We start from the raw sequence: 16,076 nt of genomic DNA on the forward strand, positions 1-16,076 counted from the left end.
AGTAAAATGCTGCAATGGAAACACAAGCACATCTTTAGTTGGAAAATGCCAGCAGGGTACCTCTGACATTGCCGTATATCAGGTAAAGTTACGAGTGGAGTCCGGGGAACAGAAAAGCAGCATTTAATCATTTTCCAGCATGCAGTAAAGGATAGACAGGCTTAAAAATAGAAGGTCGAAGGAGGCGGGTGTAATTGAGGTCTTTCAGAAGATGGAATGCTTTGATAAAGTAGACAGAGTATTTCCACTTGTGGGGGAAAGTAGAATTAGAGGCCGTCAGTTTAAGATTGTCATCAAAAAATCCATGGGTTTCTCCGGGTGCTCTGGCTTCCTCCCACAGTCTGAAAGACGTGCTGGTTAGGTGCATTGGCCATGCTAAATTGCCCCGTAGTGTACCCAAACAGGCGCCAAAGTGTGATGACTAGGGGATTTTCATAGTAACTTCATTGCAGTGCTTGTCGCACTAATACATAAACTTTCAAACTTTAAAATCAAGTTAAGGCATTCAGAAGAAACGCCTTTACCCAGAAAGGGTGAGATTGTGGAACTCGCTCCCACAGGGAACCGTGCAAGCTGACCTTCGTTTCCCCAGGACTCAACTATTCCAGCCCACTGGAGTCTTATCATTGTAAACTTGAGGTTGTCAAAGCTCTGCTGCCCTCTTCCGAACTCTCAGCACCCCCTGTGCTCACTGACTTCCAGTCAAACAATTTCTTGACTTTGAAACTTCCATCCTTGTTTTCCAATCCCTTGCCCTGATCTCTGTAACCTCCTTCTACCCCACAACAATCAATCAACTCAATTCAATCTGAGACATTTACACACTCTAATTCTGGCTGCCTTTGTAATTAGAATCGCTCCACCTTTGGTGAGTGTACCACCAGTTGCCTAGGTCCCACACTCTCTGGAATCCAATCTTTTCATCTTTCTGCCTCTTGACCTCATTTTCCTTTTCGACACTCTTTTGAACATACCTCTCGGTCTGTTCCACGTATAAGAAGGATGTGGAGGCATTGGAAGGGGTGCAGAGGAGGTTTACCAGGATGTTGCCTGGTATGGTGGGAAGGTCTTATGAGGAAAGGCTGAGGGACTTGAGGTTATTTTCGTTTGAGAGAAGAAGGTTAAGAGGTGACCTAATTGAGGCATACAAGATGATCAGAGGGTTAGATAGGGTGGACAGTGAGAGCCTTTTCTCTCCAAGGGTGATGGCTAACACAAGGGGACATAGCTTTAAATTGAGGGATGGTAATTATAGGACGGATGTCAGAGGTAGGTTCTTTACTCAGAGGGTAGTAAGGGCTTGGAATGCCCTGCCTGCAGCAGTTGTGGACTCGCCAACTTTAAGAGCGTTCAAATGGTCAGTGGATAGGCATATGGATAACATTGGAATAGTTTAGGATAGAGGGTCATTAGATTGGTTCCACTGGTCGGCGCAACATCGAGGGCCGAAGGGCCTGTACTGCGCTGTAATGTTCCATGGTAAAGCATTAGGTATCTGACTTAATATCACCCTTATATGGCTCAACATTGTATCTTGTGTAATAACTCTGCAAGGCACAATAGTATGTATTACTATTACTCTAAATAATAGGTTGTTGCTGAAAGGTGTAGATAAATCTCAAGGTGGGGGGGGGGTGGCGCGAGGTAAACATTCAAGGGAGAAGGTCGCAGGTATTGGTTGAGAGGCGGTAGATTTAAACTGAGATGAGGAGGAACTACTCAGAGGCTGGTGAATTTGTGGAACTCACTGACCCATGGCACGGTGGAGTCTGAACTGTTGAATGGGTTCAAGAAAGAGATAGATATGTTTCTAATAAAAAAGGGATAAGGGGAGATGGAACAGGTGGGGCAGTGGATTCGAGACCAGCGAGAGATCAGCCATAATCTGATTGAATGGTGGAGCAGGTTCGAAGGGCTAAATTTGCCCACTTCTGCTCCTAAATCCTATGTTTCCATGACATAGAAGGGCACCCTGATAGTTAGGGTGAAACGTAAATAGTGACATGGACATGTTAGATTGAAAGTCCTGTACCTGAGTGAGAGATCCGATGCATGCTTAGCTCTGTTTGCTTCAGTTTATGCAAAGACTTCATTTTAAGATATTTCTCTCTCCCTAACTAACTCTGCGAAGCTTAAAAAAATTCACTAACGCTTGACTAAAACTCAGAAGGCATGCTGGGTTAGCTAAAATTTGACTGCATTCCTGAAAAGTACACGGCAAGCAAAACCGCTTCTGATAACAACAGACGCGAGACCCTGTGTTCGCCAGAGACAGCCTGCAGAAAACATTTCCAATAACCAGATAAGGGTTGAGACATATTTTGGTTTCAGAGTGTATGTTTGTGCAGTTTTTTTTGTGATCCTGTTAAGTGTGATCAGTACAGTGCTGGCAGGAAAAACTGGTGTCTCCAACCTTTTTCTTTCTTTTCTGTAATGAATTAATTTTCTTTAAGTTATGTTCAATTAAAGAAATCCATTTTAAACTTTGTACCAGCGCCGTTCTCTCCTATTCAAAGGAATGAATGGACCTTACACTGTGTTATGTATTCTATGTGATTTCGATCTACTGTGGTGGTATGTTACAGGTAACTCGGAGTCATGCACCTTTTAATAATGCGTGTTATAATCAGGAGTTTCTTGCTCAGAGGGAGGGAGTTATTACCTAATGTACTGCAAATCCTCCCACATGTCTGATCGACTAGGAGTTTTTTCCTTAGAGTGTCTGAGGTTGAGGGGTGATCTTATAGAGGTCTATAAAATAATGAGGGACATAAATAAAGTAGATAGTCAACATCTTTTCCCAAAGGTAGGGGAGTCTAAAATTGGAAGGCACAGGTTTAAGGTGAGAGGGGAGAGATACAAAAGTGTCCAGAGGGGCAATGTTTTCACACAGAGGATGGTGAGTGTCTGGAATGAGCTGCCAATTTTGTCTTTTAAAAAGCATTAAGACAGTTACATGGGTAAGATGGGTGTAGAGAGATATGGGCCAAATGTGGGCAATTGGGACTAGCTTAGTGGTAAAAACCTAGTGGCATGGACAAGTTGGGCCAAAGGGCCTGTTTCTGTGCGGTAAACCTCTGTGACTCTACATACTGTGCTGTGTTATAAATATCTGTCCCTCTTGACAGCTCCATCTGCAGCACGAGGAAAATGAGTCGCGGACACACACCCAGCTCGAGATCAATTATGGGAAGCACTGGGATGAGATTAATAACAAGAAGAAGATTTTCATCATTCAGCTGTTTAAGAATGACTCCAGTCTCAGCTTAACCAACTACTTCATGGAGGTAGGTCTGCCAGGGGTAATTTGAGATTTAAGATTGTCATCAAGGAATCCAGCTAAGGAATTAAGAAGAAATATCGTTACCCAGAGAGGGATGAGAATGTGGAACTCGCTACCACAGGGGACCCTATGAGGTGATCTACATTTCTCCCAGACTTGTCCATTCCAACTCACCCCTGGCTGGAGTCCTTATTCCCATCATCCGTAAATTATTTTAAAAGTTTATTTATTAGTGTCACAAGTAGGCTTACGTTAAACACTGCAATGAAGTTACTGTGAAAATCCCCTAGTCGCCACACTCCTGTTTGGGTACACTGAGGGAGAATTTAACATGGCCAATGCACCTAACCAGCACGTCTTTCAGACTGTGGGAGGAAAGAGGAGCACCCGGAGGAAACCCACGCAGACACGGGGAGAACGTGCAGACTCTGCACAGACAGTGGCCCAAGCCGGGAATCGAACCCCTGTCCCTGGCGCTGTGAGGCAGCAGTGCTAACCACTGTGTCACCGTGCTGTGGTGATTTTTGCAGGATTATTAAATTTAAAAGTAGTTGCTGACAGGGAGCTGAAAGTAGGCAAGTTTGTGCTTGTAATTTTAAACATGATTTCAGCTAGTGATGACAAGAGCGATATCTGAGAATCAAAATCAGGATCTTGGATTGGATGAGGCAGCATTCCTTGATCGTTGTAAAAGTTGTTTCTTTTTATTTTATCGAGTCAGTTAATATTTGTTATGTGGAAATATTGGCAAATTCCAACAAATATGAAATCCTTATCTGGAAGCAGAGAATTTAGCTGAGTCCACAAAAAGATCAGCCATGATCTTACTGAATGGCGGAGCAGATTCCAGAGGCCAGATGGCTCCTAGTTCTTATTTAAATATTGCTAAACTGAGACATGGGCCAGGATTTTGTCTGTCACGGTTGGACACGTGGCCAATCCAATTGGTGTGAAACTGTTTGAGGAAATGTAGGAGGGCAGCCCAACGTCATGGTGACATCGCATCTTTATCACGGTGCACAGAAATGTGCCCACCGACAATTCAAGTTCCACTTGAGCCAATTAAAGCCCCAATCACCCAGGGTTTCAGTGGCAACGCGCTTTTACAATTGGTGCATAGACTCAACATTTTTTTACATCGTTCTTGATCCAGGATGAGATAGAAAGCCGAAAGGTGGTTGGAGGCTGAGAAATTTGGAACCATAGAATTCCAGAATCTAAGAAATTTTGGAAGATTACACTAATGAATCTATAATCTCTGCAGCCACTTATTAGAACCCCATCCGGCCCATTTACTCTGCACTGACTCTCTAAAAGAGCATCCCATCCTGGTTCTCTTATCTACCCTACCCCCATAACCCTGCACATTTATCATGACCAATCTCCCTAATCTGCACATCTTTGGACACGAAGGAGCAATTTAGCATGGCCGATCCACCTAAACCTTGCAGTGCGGGAGGAAACCAGAGCACCCGGAGGAAACCCACGCAGACACGAGGAGAACATACAAACTCCACACATGCAGTTACTCCAGGCTGGAATTGAACCTGGGTCTCTGGCCCTGTCAGCTGTTTGTTGGGTTAGAGATTTTCACAGTAACTTCATTGCAGTGTTAATGTGAACCCACTTGTGACACCAATAAATAAACTTGAACTGGACTCCTTGCTTTAGACCTGCGCTGGTTACCACAGTATTTGTATGGCTGACGTTAATTAATTAGTCCAGTTCAGTTTCTGGTCAATGGCAACCCTCAGGATGTTGATAGTTATGTCAAGTTTTGATCTAAAACAAGGATGATTATTTTAAAATGTCCCCCATGGCGTCACCCGTGCCTACCTCTGTAAACTCCTCCAGCTCACAACGCTCCGAGATATCCTTTCCAATTTTGATCTCTTGTTCAGCCCCAGTTTGATTGTTCCACCATTGACAGCGGTGCATTTGGCTGCCAAGGTCCAGAATCCCACTTGTTGATGGATGATCCAGGAGCCAAAGCTTAAGACCAAGTTCCTAAGTGATATTTAAAATGCTGAAGAACTATGATGGGGGTGAACAAATAAATTCAGGAACATTAATTTAACTTTCTCACAAAGCGTGAGGAAAGGGATTACAAGTTTCTTCACCGGGGGGACTGTTGAGACAAGGGACATTTTACGACAGCGAATGATTCCGGCAAAGACCATTGTAAATTTTGGGGAGAAGTGGATTAATACTTGAAAACAGCGAACCAAAAGTAGAGCGGGGGCGGGGGAGAGAGTAACGGAGATATTTTGGGTCGCTCCAACAGAGAACCAGATTAGACACAATGGACAGAGTGTACAGTCAATAATTGTATCTAAGTTACAATGTGCCTCAAAGGCATCTCCCCCTCAGCATTCGGAAAAAACATTAGGGGAGGAATTTAACACAATGGCTGGAATTTTATCGCCCCACTCATCACAGGAATCAGAGTGGGCGAGGGGCGGACAATGGGATGTTGACCTAAGGTGGTATTTTGCGATTTCTGGGATAAGCAAGGCCATAAAATCTCACCTAATATGTAACTTATTGCAAAGCATTCAGAGAAACGTGTGTGTTCAAGAGCATTTTTCCCTGTTTGTGAATTTGCTAAGACTGATGTCACGGTTAGGATGAGAAGCAATTGAATTTTTTTGGGGACTGATTATGAAATGGTGCTAGACTTCTTAAACTTCCAATTCCTCGACGCTCCGTTTAACAGCCTCAAACTCTCTTCTCGTTACCCAGTTCACCCTGCAAATCCCAGAGAAGCAAATTAATTACCGGACGCAGCTTCAGCACTCCCACCTGCTGCAGGGTTACGCGGAAAGCAACACGCACGTCAAAGTGCTGTACAACGACAAGATCCCGTTCCAGGCAGGCCTCCAGTGGAAGGACACGTCCAAACCAAAGTTAAAGAAGTGGGAAGGTAGGGAGACTGACTGCCATGGATGCAGTGGGCCGAACGCAACCTTTCTGTGATTGTGAGAGTCTGAAGCCAACAAGCTGTTGGCATACGATGGGTGTGTTTTCCTCCCCCGCTCCATGGTGTGTTCTGCAGTGGTGGCGGGGGGGCTCGCTGGTGGTGGGATCTTCTAGTCCCACCACTGGCAATGGGGTTTTGCCATTGAACCGCACCCTTTGCCATGGGGTTACACCGTTGGCAATCCCGCCAGCGAGAACAGCCAAAAAATCTCACCCGACGTATCTACATGCTGGACACAGCCCATAAGTTGCATTTCCAACTCATGGTCAGGCAAAAAAAATGCACCCGTTGGTTGTTTAGTTGAAGTGATGCAAGTACTTTTGGCTCGTAGATTCCCCACAAGTGATTGACTGGGCCAAATGGCCACCTTCTGTGTCTCTGCAATGATGTCTGGTCCTGACAGAGAGTGAAGAACACGTTGCTTTCCCATCACTGATCTCACAGAGGAGGCATAAAAAAGAGGGGAAAATATGACAAACCTGGAGCCGTGATTGAAGCATGTCCTTTCTCACTGGTGAAATCAGTTTGAAGCTGATCCAAGCCAAAGGTTTTGTTTGACTTGGAGCCAGAACAGAAGCCACTGCAAAATAAGAAGCAGCAAGAAAGATGGAAATTGCCGTTACGCAGTGGAAATGATGCGACTCACAGCGTAGAGTTGGAAATTTCATCAACTGCATGTAATCTCTATATCAGTTCCTTTCTCTCGCTAACCAAGTGGTCAGCACTGCTAATGCTACAGACCCGGGTTCGATTCTCGGCTTGGGTCACTGTCTGTTCAGAGTCTGCGCATTCTCCTCATGTCTGAGTGGGTTTCCTCCGGGTGCTCTGGCTTCCTCCCACAGCCTGAAAGATGTGCTGGTTCGGTACATTAGCCACGCTAAATTCTCCTTGAGTGTACCCGAACAGGCGCCGGAGTGTGGCAACTAGGGGATTTTCCCAGTAACTTCATTGCAGTGTTAATGTAAGCCTGCTTGTGACCCTAATAAATAAACTTTAATTTTAAACCTTTAATCCTCAGCATGGAATAATCACATCTCGATTTCAACCAGCAGATTATCCCTGTTAAAATGGACACTATTAAAAAGCAGTCCACGTAGAAGGGTAATAACAGACTTACCTGGGTTTACATATCAGGGAAGGATTGGCAGTCTGGGCCTCTTCTCTTGAAAAGAGATGCCTGAGAGCCAATCTAATACACTCTTTCAGAATATGAAAGGTTTTGCTGTGGATTGGAGATAGAGAGAATGGGCAGGATTTTCCAGTCCTGCCCACCACGGGACAGGAAACTCATGCCCAAATTTCAGAGACCTTTCGCCAGTCCGTCAGACTTTGCATCACTCCCGCAGCAATCGGAACATTGAAGCCGATCCTTTCTCTCCTGGGGAAGAGTATAACCGGAAGCCACCAGTAAAAGACAGTCACCGAGAAATCCATTTGGGATTTTCTGAAGAAATGTCTTCACGCAGAGAGTGGTGAGAATGGGGAACCCGCTCTCACAGGGAGTTGTTGAAGTGAATATTGTGGATATGTTTAAGGGGAACCTGTACAGGCAAATGAGGGAGATGGTTAATATAGTAGTTAGATGAGAAAAAATTGGGAGGGATCGCAAATGGAGCACTGGCATGGATTGGTTAAGCCGCATGTCCTATGTAATCCTCAATATCATATACCTTTTTATCACATGGAGTGACCAGCAACAACTCGCAGTTTTAAAGAACCTACTCTACAGTCTCCCTTATGCCTGCAGTCCAGAACCTGTCACGCAGGGGGAAAACTGGCCTTGCATATAGTGGTCCCTATTTGTGAAGATGTCAGTGGGTGGAGATGGATGGGAATCGAAAAGGGGTCATGCAGTGCAACAAATGGGACATGCACAGAAAAGGGAAACCAGAGGCAATGTCGCCAACTGCTTGGGGGTGCAGTACAAGAGGGGATGTGGTTAGATGGCAATGGGTTTTGTGCGCCGCGACCCCACATCTGTCACAGTTGTGTCGTGTGCCCAATCATACCTGTTTGGAAGATGTAGACTTTACTCTCAGAAGAGTATTGTGGAATATAGATGGTTCAGCTTGTTGAAGTGGGCTCCAGGCTTCTTTTATGGTTTTGATACAAATACAAGAACCCCTGAGCATGCCCCTGGGAGGGTAAATGTGCCCAGAGGAGATCCCATTGAAGAGAATTCAAGTAACAGTGACGGTTAGATTTGCTGATCCATGAAGAATGAATTCTAACAGGAGGGCTGTTCGTAGCTGAAACATTGATGGGTTTCAAATATCTGCCATTGTATGACACGTTGCACAGCCATCAACCCATTTGTGTGGACAGTGGAAATATCGATACTGTTGTCACACGGTAAAAACTAACTTGTGGTTGCAAATACCTCGAAGTACGTTATTAATCCAGAAAGATAGGATCTTTCGACAGAGAAAGAATTCTCATCGAGAAAATGGAAAGAACCCTGACTGGAAAAGAGTCATTTCAGGCAGTGAAGTGAGGATAATTTGTTCCACCTGCAGAAATATATCTTCACTATAAGAGCTTGATCATAATTCAACCTGAAAGAACAGTAACTTCCAACATCAATAGTTCTCCATGAACCAAGAGGCCAAATGGCCTCTTCTGCACAATAAGGATTCTAAGATTTTATAAAATTGATGTTGGCGTATAAAAATATAGTTGCTGATTTCAGCTAGTCTTTAGACATGTGACATTTCAACCGCCATTTTGAAAACTGATAATCAAAGTGACCTTTTTTGACCCTGAAGTAATCTAAGTGTAAAGCAGGGAATTTCTTTAATGGTGGCCAGATCCTGTTAAAACTTAAGGAAACTAGAATTAATTGCAATACTTTTAATAGCCGCACTCAAAATTTATTTTGAAACGTAAAAGACACACAAGGCACTAACTTTGGCCGTGGGAGGCCTTTGGATTGTCAAGCAGCTCTGAGTTCTAAAGACCCCTCTGAAGGCCTGGGGCACTGAGCCTAAATTCATTACAATAGTATCTTGCTGATATCTAAGGCACTGCTTCTAATTAGTTTAGACTTGATCTCATTTCACGTTAACATGTCAGTCCAAATTATGTAAAAAGTCTGACAACACCAGGTTTTAGTCCAACCTATTTATTTGATAATATACTCACAGTCCAAATTATGACAGATTATCTCAGCCGGTTGCGACACTCTACCTGACATAATGTTATTCTATTTGCCTGTTTCCGTTCATGGACCTTCACACACACCCTGGAAAGTCCACTTCCTTGCTGCTATGGTGCTAAGGACACCACCACCTGACTATTTTCCCAATGGAATATGACCAAGACAGCGATAACACCAGTTCTGGGCCCGAGGTCAGACACATTTCTATGTCGGGACAACAGAGGCCTCATTATGTTTCATCCTCTGTCCCCAAAACTTGAAACTATTGCATTCCTGCCAAGCCAGCTATGAAATTCCATCAACATTCCTGATATATTTCCATTTCTGACTGAGGTGATTCTGCATTGATGTACTTTTAATAAGTTAAGATACATCATTCAGGATTTTGATTAAAAAAATACTTAATACTTAAAATCATTATACTCCTATCACTCTCGTTAATGCATTCACATATGAATAAACCGTCAACAGATCTTGTTAGGTATGAGTCATTTTAACTCTTTGCCTCCCAGCTGTTGTGAAACTTAAGAATCTGCCTGTGGTTCTGCACATTAACCCAAAGTGTATGTTACATCGTGTGGGTGTGTGTGTGGGTCTGTGTAAAATTTGGATGTTATGAAAAATAAATGTTTAATCTTTATTTTGATGTTAAACTTGTAAGACGTCCTGTTAATATTTTAAGTGACAGCTCTCAATGGATTAAAATACTCGAAAATACACTTAGCTGTGACCAGATAGAAGAGGAGGCAGAAGAGGGAGAAATTGTCACATGCCTCTCTCCTGCCTGTGACACACCCCAGCACTTTTACTAAACGAAACTCAGGCACGGGGAGGCCACTTGCTCCAGAGGAGTGGGGGCCTAAGTTAAATGGCAGTGTTGCATCCCGTTGAAGTCATTGAGACAAATTGTTATTTTAACCGTCGGTCAAACTACTGCTCGTAAAGAGTCCAGGCAACAGGTGAATTCTTCTTGTTAAAATTTTGAAAAGACCATAACTTATAAAAGCAGAATTAGGCCATTCAGCCCATCGTGTCTGCTCTGCCATTCAATCATGACTCATATTTTTCTCATCCCCATTCTCCTGCCTTCTCCCTGTAACTCTTGATCTCCTTATTGATCAAGAACTATCTGTCTCTGCCTTAAAGACACTTCATGACTTGGTCCCCTCTGTGGCAATGAGTTCCACACATTCGCCACCCTCCAGCTGAAGAAATTCTCCCTCACCTCAGCTTTAAGGGGGCATCCCATCATTTGTGGATCAGCAGGACCTGAGAACTTAAGATGTACAGAGAAGGACTTTGGAAATGTAGATCTGAGAATTTTTCTTAAAAAAGCCTGCACTTCGAGGGAAGGTGGGGAATTGATTTGTTAAAAGTTGCCCTGTTTATCGGTTGATAATCATAGAACCCTACAGTACAGGAAGAGGCCCTTCGGCCCATCGAGTCTGCACTGACCACAATCCCACCCAGGCCCTACCCCCATATCCCTACATATTATACCCACTAATCCCTCTAACCGACGCATCCCTGGACACTCAAGGGCAATTTTAGCATGGCCAATCAACCTAACCCGCACATCTTTGGACTGTGGGAGGAAACTGGAGCACCCAGAGGAAACCCACACAGACACGAGGAGAATGTGCAGTCTCCACACAGACAGTGACCCGAGCCGGGAATCGAACCCAGGTCCCTGAAGCAGCAGTGCTAACCACTGTGCTACCCATGCCGCCCCGTTGATGGTCTGTAACAGATCAGTCTTCTGAATGCCATAGCTGTTGACTGTAGAGCTACAACGCACTAAGACAAATCTCACGCGTAATTAATGACACGATAGTCTGGTGTTGGATTGGCAGTGGGTGTACTTACTGTAAAACTTTGTTCCCCCATGTTTGATCAGGTTCCCTGAAGCTAGATACACCTTGGCTTTATCTTCATACATCACATAAACTGAACCAACCTCACGTCCGCGCTTACCAATCGAGTTTGGAAATAACAGCAGCAAAAGCCGTGTCGGTGAAGGATCTGGTGATCTATACCTACTATAAAAACAAAGGAAATAAATTGGAAGGAAGGATCCACATTCACACTCCCAGCACCACTTATCTAAAGGTTAGTAACAAGTCTCCCCTTCCTTTACAGGCGGTGCTGGGTTGGGGGACGTTGATACTTTCACTTTGTGCATATTATGCTGTGTGTTAATCAGAATCATTTTATTTTAGAAGCATATAACTTAAGCACTGGTGGCACTGTGGTTAGCACTGCTGCCTCACAGCAGCAGCACCCCGGGTTCGATTCCGGCCTTCGATCATAGACTCCTACAGTGCAGAAGGAGGCCATTCGGGCCATCGAGTCTGCCCCGACCGCAGTCCCACCCAGGCCTTATCCCCAGAACCCCATCCATTTACCTAGCTAGTCCCCCTGATACTAAGGGACAATTTAACATGACCGATCCACCTAACCCGCACATCTTTGGACTGTGGGAGGAAACCGGAGCACTCGGAGGAAACCCACACGGACACCGGGAGAATGTGCAGTCTCCACACAGACGGTGACCCCAGCCGGGAATCGAACCCGGGTCCTTGGCATTGTGAGGCAGCAGTGCTAACCACTGTGCTGCCCTTTGGGTGACTGTGTGGGTTTCCTCCGGTTGCTCCAGTTTTCTCCCACACTCCAAAGCTGTGCAGGTTAGGTTGGTTGGCCATGCTGGATTGATGGTTGGTGTTAGGGGGATGAGCAGGGTAAATACCCGGGGTTACAGGGTCTAGGTGGGATTGTTGTCGGTGCAGGCTCGATGGGCCGAATGGCTTCCTACTGCGCCGTAGGGATTCTTATAAAAAAAATTCTGAGGCAGTACAAATGGTGGGCTTTTCAGAATAATTTTATTTCAGAAGCACATAGCTCGAGCACTGGTAAATTCCGAATCAGTACAAAACTGGATCATTTAAGTGCACGTAGTTGGAAATTATAACTCGTCAGAATGCAGCTCTCTGAATCTTCCAAACAATCTCACTTCGAGAATTATGATGATGAATCTACTGTGGAGCTAAGCTGCTAAGGTAGACCATTCCCTTTTTTTAACATCTATCAGTATAGTGAACTTTGTGGTAAAAGTAACAGTGAGGGGAGCAGGTATCAATGTTGATATCAGATAACAACCTCACGAGCACTTCACCTCATAAAACAGGAATGTTCCCAATGCCCTGTTTCTCCAGTCACGGAATGATAACAGTTCACCACCATTGATTCATCCTTTTAAATGCACTGAGCAACGTAAGGTTGTTTGACCTAACTTATGTGGAACAAAGAACGGTACAGCACAGGAGCAGACCCTTTGGCCCGCCTGTGCTAATCATGATGCCTGCCAAAACCACATGCACTCAGAGTTCGTATCCTTCCATTCCCCCATCTTATTCATGTATTCAACTCGTTGCCCCTTAAATGCCGTTATCCCACCTGCTCCCACCACCTCCCCGAGCAGCGCGTTCCAGACACTCACCATCCTCTGTGTAAAAAATATTTTTGCCTTGCACATCTCTAAACTTTTCCCCGTGCACTTTAAACCTCTGTCCCCTCGTACTTGATTTTTCTCCCCCCAGGGAAGAGCATCTGACTATCCACTCTGTCCATGCCTCTCATCATCTCGTGAACCTCTTTATCAGGTCACCCCTCAACCTCTGTTGAGAACAAACTGAGATTATCCCACCTCTCTGCATAGCTAATTCCCTTCAGATCAGGCAACGTCCTGGTCAACCTCTTCTGTACCTTCTCCAAAGCCTCCACATCCTTCTGGTAATAGCTGAAGTTATTCACGGAAGCCCTGCCTTCTCAAACGAGTTACATCAACAAATGTGTTGAAACTGCCAGAAATAACTCTGTAGTCGCACGGACACTGGTAGAAATTCTCTTCAAATTTTAAAGGGCGGTGAATTTAAAGAATTTGATAGTTTAACAGCCCTGTATATTATATTTGCCTTTGGTGAATATTTTTGTCTCCCCTGAAGAGTCGCGAACCGTACTGTGGGTTGAACCCTTTACTGGAGGGAGAATTGATTCTTCTTATGTTCTATGGCCCAACCAATTTATACTTTGTGCCTGTGGACATCACAGAATATCCCCTTTCCCCAGCTGGCAAAATTAGGATCGATCAGAAATGGGGGTGAGTATTCCAGAGCCAGGTCCTGTCTGCTACTTTTAAGTGCCTGCAGTGCCTCCAATAATCTGAGTACCCTTGGTCCCTGACTGAGAGACTCAAATGACTTGCGTGTGCAAGGGAACAGAGACACTGACAAATTATAAAGTCTGAAATGAAGCACTGTCACATGTTAAAACACATGACATAATCTGTTTTGGGTGGCACAGTGATTAGCACTGCTGTCTTACAGCGCCAGGGATCCCGGTTCAATTCTGGTCTCAGGTCACGTGCAGAGTTGGCATGTTTGCCCTGTGTCTGCATGGGTTTCTTCGGATGCTCCAGTTTCTTCCCACAATCCAGAGACGTGATGGTTGGGTGCATTTGCCGTGCTAAATTCTCCCTCAATGTACCTAAACAATTTGGTTACATTTACCTTAATGATGGAAAGGGATAGGTATATACCGAAGGGCAGAAGTTATAGCTGGGGGAAAGGTAATTACTAGGCGAGATTTAGGATACATAGGTTGGAGTAGGAAACTGCAGGGGCTGGGAACGACTGAAATGTGGAGCTTATTCAAGGAGCAGCTCCTGCGAGTCCTTGATAAATATGTACCTGTCAGGCAGGGAGGAAGTGGTTGAGCGAGGGAACCATGGTGTACTAAAGAAGTTGAATCTCTGGTGAAGAGGAAGAAGGAGGTTTATATAAAGCTGAGACATGAAGGCTCAGTTAGGGCACTGGAGAGTTACAAATTAGCCAGGAAGGAGCTAAAGAGAGTGTTAAGAAGAGCTAGACGAGGACATGAGAAGACTTTGGCAGATAGGATCAAGGAGAACCCTAAAGCTTTCTATTGGTATGTCAAGAATAAAAGATTGGCGAAGGCAAGATTAGGGCCAGTCAGAGACAATAGTGGGAAGTTGTGCGTGGAGCCTGAAGAGATAGGAGAGGCACTAAATGAATATTTTTCGTCAGTATTCACGCAGGAAAAAGTCAATGTCGTCAAGGGGAATACTGAGACACCAGGTAGTAGACTAGACGGGATTGAGGTACATAAGGAGGAGGTGTTAGCAATTCTTGAGAGTATGACAATAAATAAGTCCCCTGGGCCGGATGGGATTTACCCTAGGATTCTCTGGGAGGCTAGGGAGGAGATAGCAGAGCCTTTGGTTTTGATCTTCATGCCGTCATTGGGTACAGGTATAGTGCCGGAAGACTGGAGGGTAGCAAATGTTGTCCCCTTCTTCAAGAAGGGGAGTAGAGACCATCCTGGGAATTATAGACCGGAAGCCTTACTTCTGTTGTGGGCAAAGTTTTGGAAAGAATTATAAGGGATAGGATTTATAATCATCTAGAGAGAAATAAATTGATTGGGATAGTCAACATGGTTTTGTGAAAGGGTAGGTCGTGCGTCACAAACCTTACTGAGTTCTTTGAGAAGGTGACCAAAGAGATGGATAAGGGTAAGGCAGTTGACGTGGTGTATATGGATTTTAGTAAAGCCTTTTGATAAGGTTCCCCATGGTAGGCTACTGCAGAAAATGCAGATGTATGAGATTGAGGGTGATTTAGCAGTTTGGATCAGGAATTGGCTCGCTGATAGAAGACAGAGGGTGGTAATTGATGGGAAATATTCAACCTGGAGTTCAGTTACAAGTGGTGTACCTCAAGGACCTGTTTTGGGGCCACTGCTGTTTGTCATTTTTATAAATGACTTCGATGGGGGTGCAGAAGGATGGATTAGTCAATTTGCTGACGACACCAAAGTTGGAGGAGCTGTAGACAGTGAGGACGGATGTTACAGTTTGCAGAGGGACATAGATAAGCTGCAGAGCTGGGCCGAGAAGTGGCAAATGGAGTTTAATGCGGAAAAGTGTGAGGTGATTCACTTTGGTAAGAGTAACAGGAGTACAGAATATAGGGCTAATGGAAGGACTCTTAGTAGTGTTGACGAGCAGAGAGATCTCGGGGTACATGTGCATAGCTCCCTGAAAGTTGGCACCCAGGTTGGTAAGGTTGTTAAGAAGGCGTACAGTGAGTTAACTTTTATTGGTAGAGGGATTGAATTTCGGAGCCGTGAGGTCATGTTCCAACTGTACAAAACTCTGGTGCAGCTGCACTTGGAGTATTATGTACAGTTCTGGTCGCCGCATTATAAGAAGGATGTGGAGGCATTGGAAAGGGTGTAGAGGAGGTTTACCAGGAAGGTCTTGTGAGGAAAGGCTGAGGGACTTGAGGTTATTTTCATTGGAGAGAAGAAGGTTACGAGGTGACCTGATTGAGGCATACAAGATGATCAAAGGATTAGATAGGGTGGACAGTGAGAGCCTTTTTCCTCAGATGGTGATGGCTAACACGAGGGGACATAGCTTTAAACTAAGGGGTGGTAATTATAGGACGGATGTCAGAGGTAGGTTCTTTACTCAGAGGGTAGTAAGGGCGTGGAATGCCCTGCCTGCAGTAGTTGTGGTCTGGCCAACTTTAAGGGCATTCAAATGGACATTGGATAGGCATACGGATAACATTGGA

At 44.7% G+C, this 16,076-nt stretch overlaps 1 protein-coding gene across 1 annotated transcript in view; it reads left to right on the forward strand.

Annotated features, from left to right (window-relative positions):
• apoltp (apolipoprotein lipid transfer particle homolog) overlaps nucleotides 1-16,076 on the forward strand; it is a 293,932-nt gene that overhangs the window by 131,100 nt on the left and 146,756 nt on the right. The window contains exons 22-24 of the mRNA XM_080207085.1: nucleotides 3,129-3,287; nucleotides 6,026-6,206; nucleotides 11,318-11,529. Of these exons, the coding sequence (XP_080063211.1) occupies nucleotides 3,129-3,287; nucleotides 6,026-6,206; nucleotides 11,318-11,529 (552 nt within the window). The remainder of the gene's footprint in view (nucleotides 1-3,128; nucleotides 3,288-6,025; nucleotides 6,207-11,317; nucleotides 11,530-16,076) is intronic.

The sequence above is a fragment of the Carcharhinus amblyrhynchos genome, chromosome 18, assembly GCF_965287045.1.
Source record: "Carcharhinus amblyrhynchos chromosome 18, sCarAmb.v2.hapA, whole genome shotgun sequence".
Classification (NCBI taxonomy): domain Eukaryota; kingdom Metazoa; phylum Chordata; class Chondrichthyes; order Carcharhiniformes; family Carcharhinidae; genus Carcharhinus; species Carcharhinus amblyrhynchos.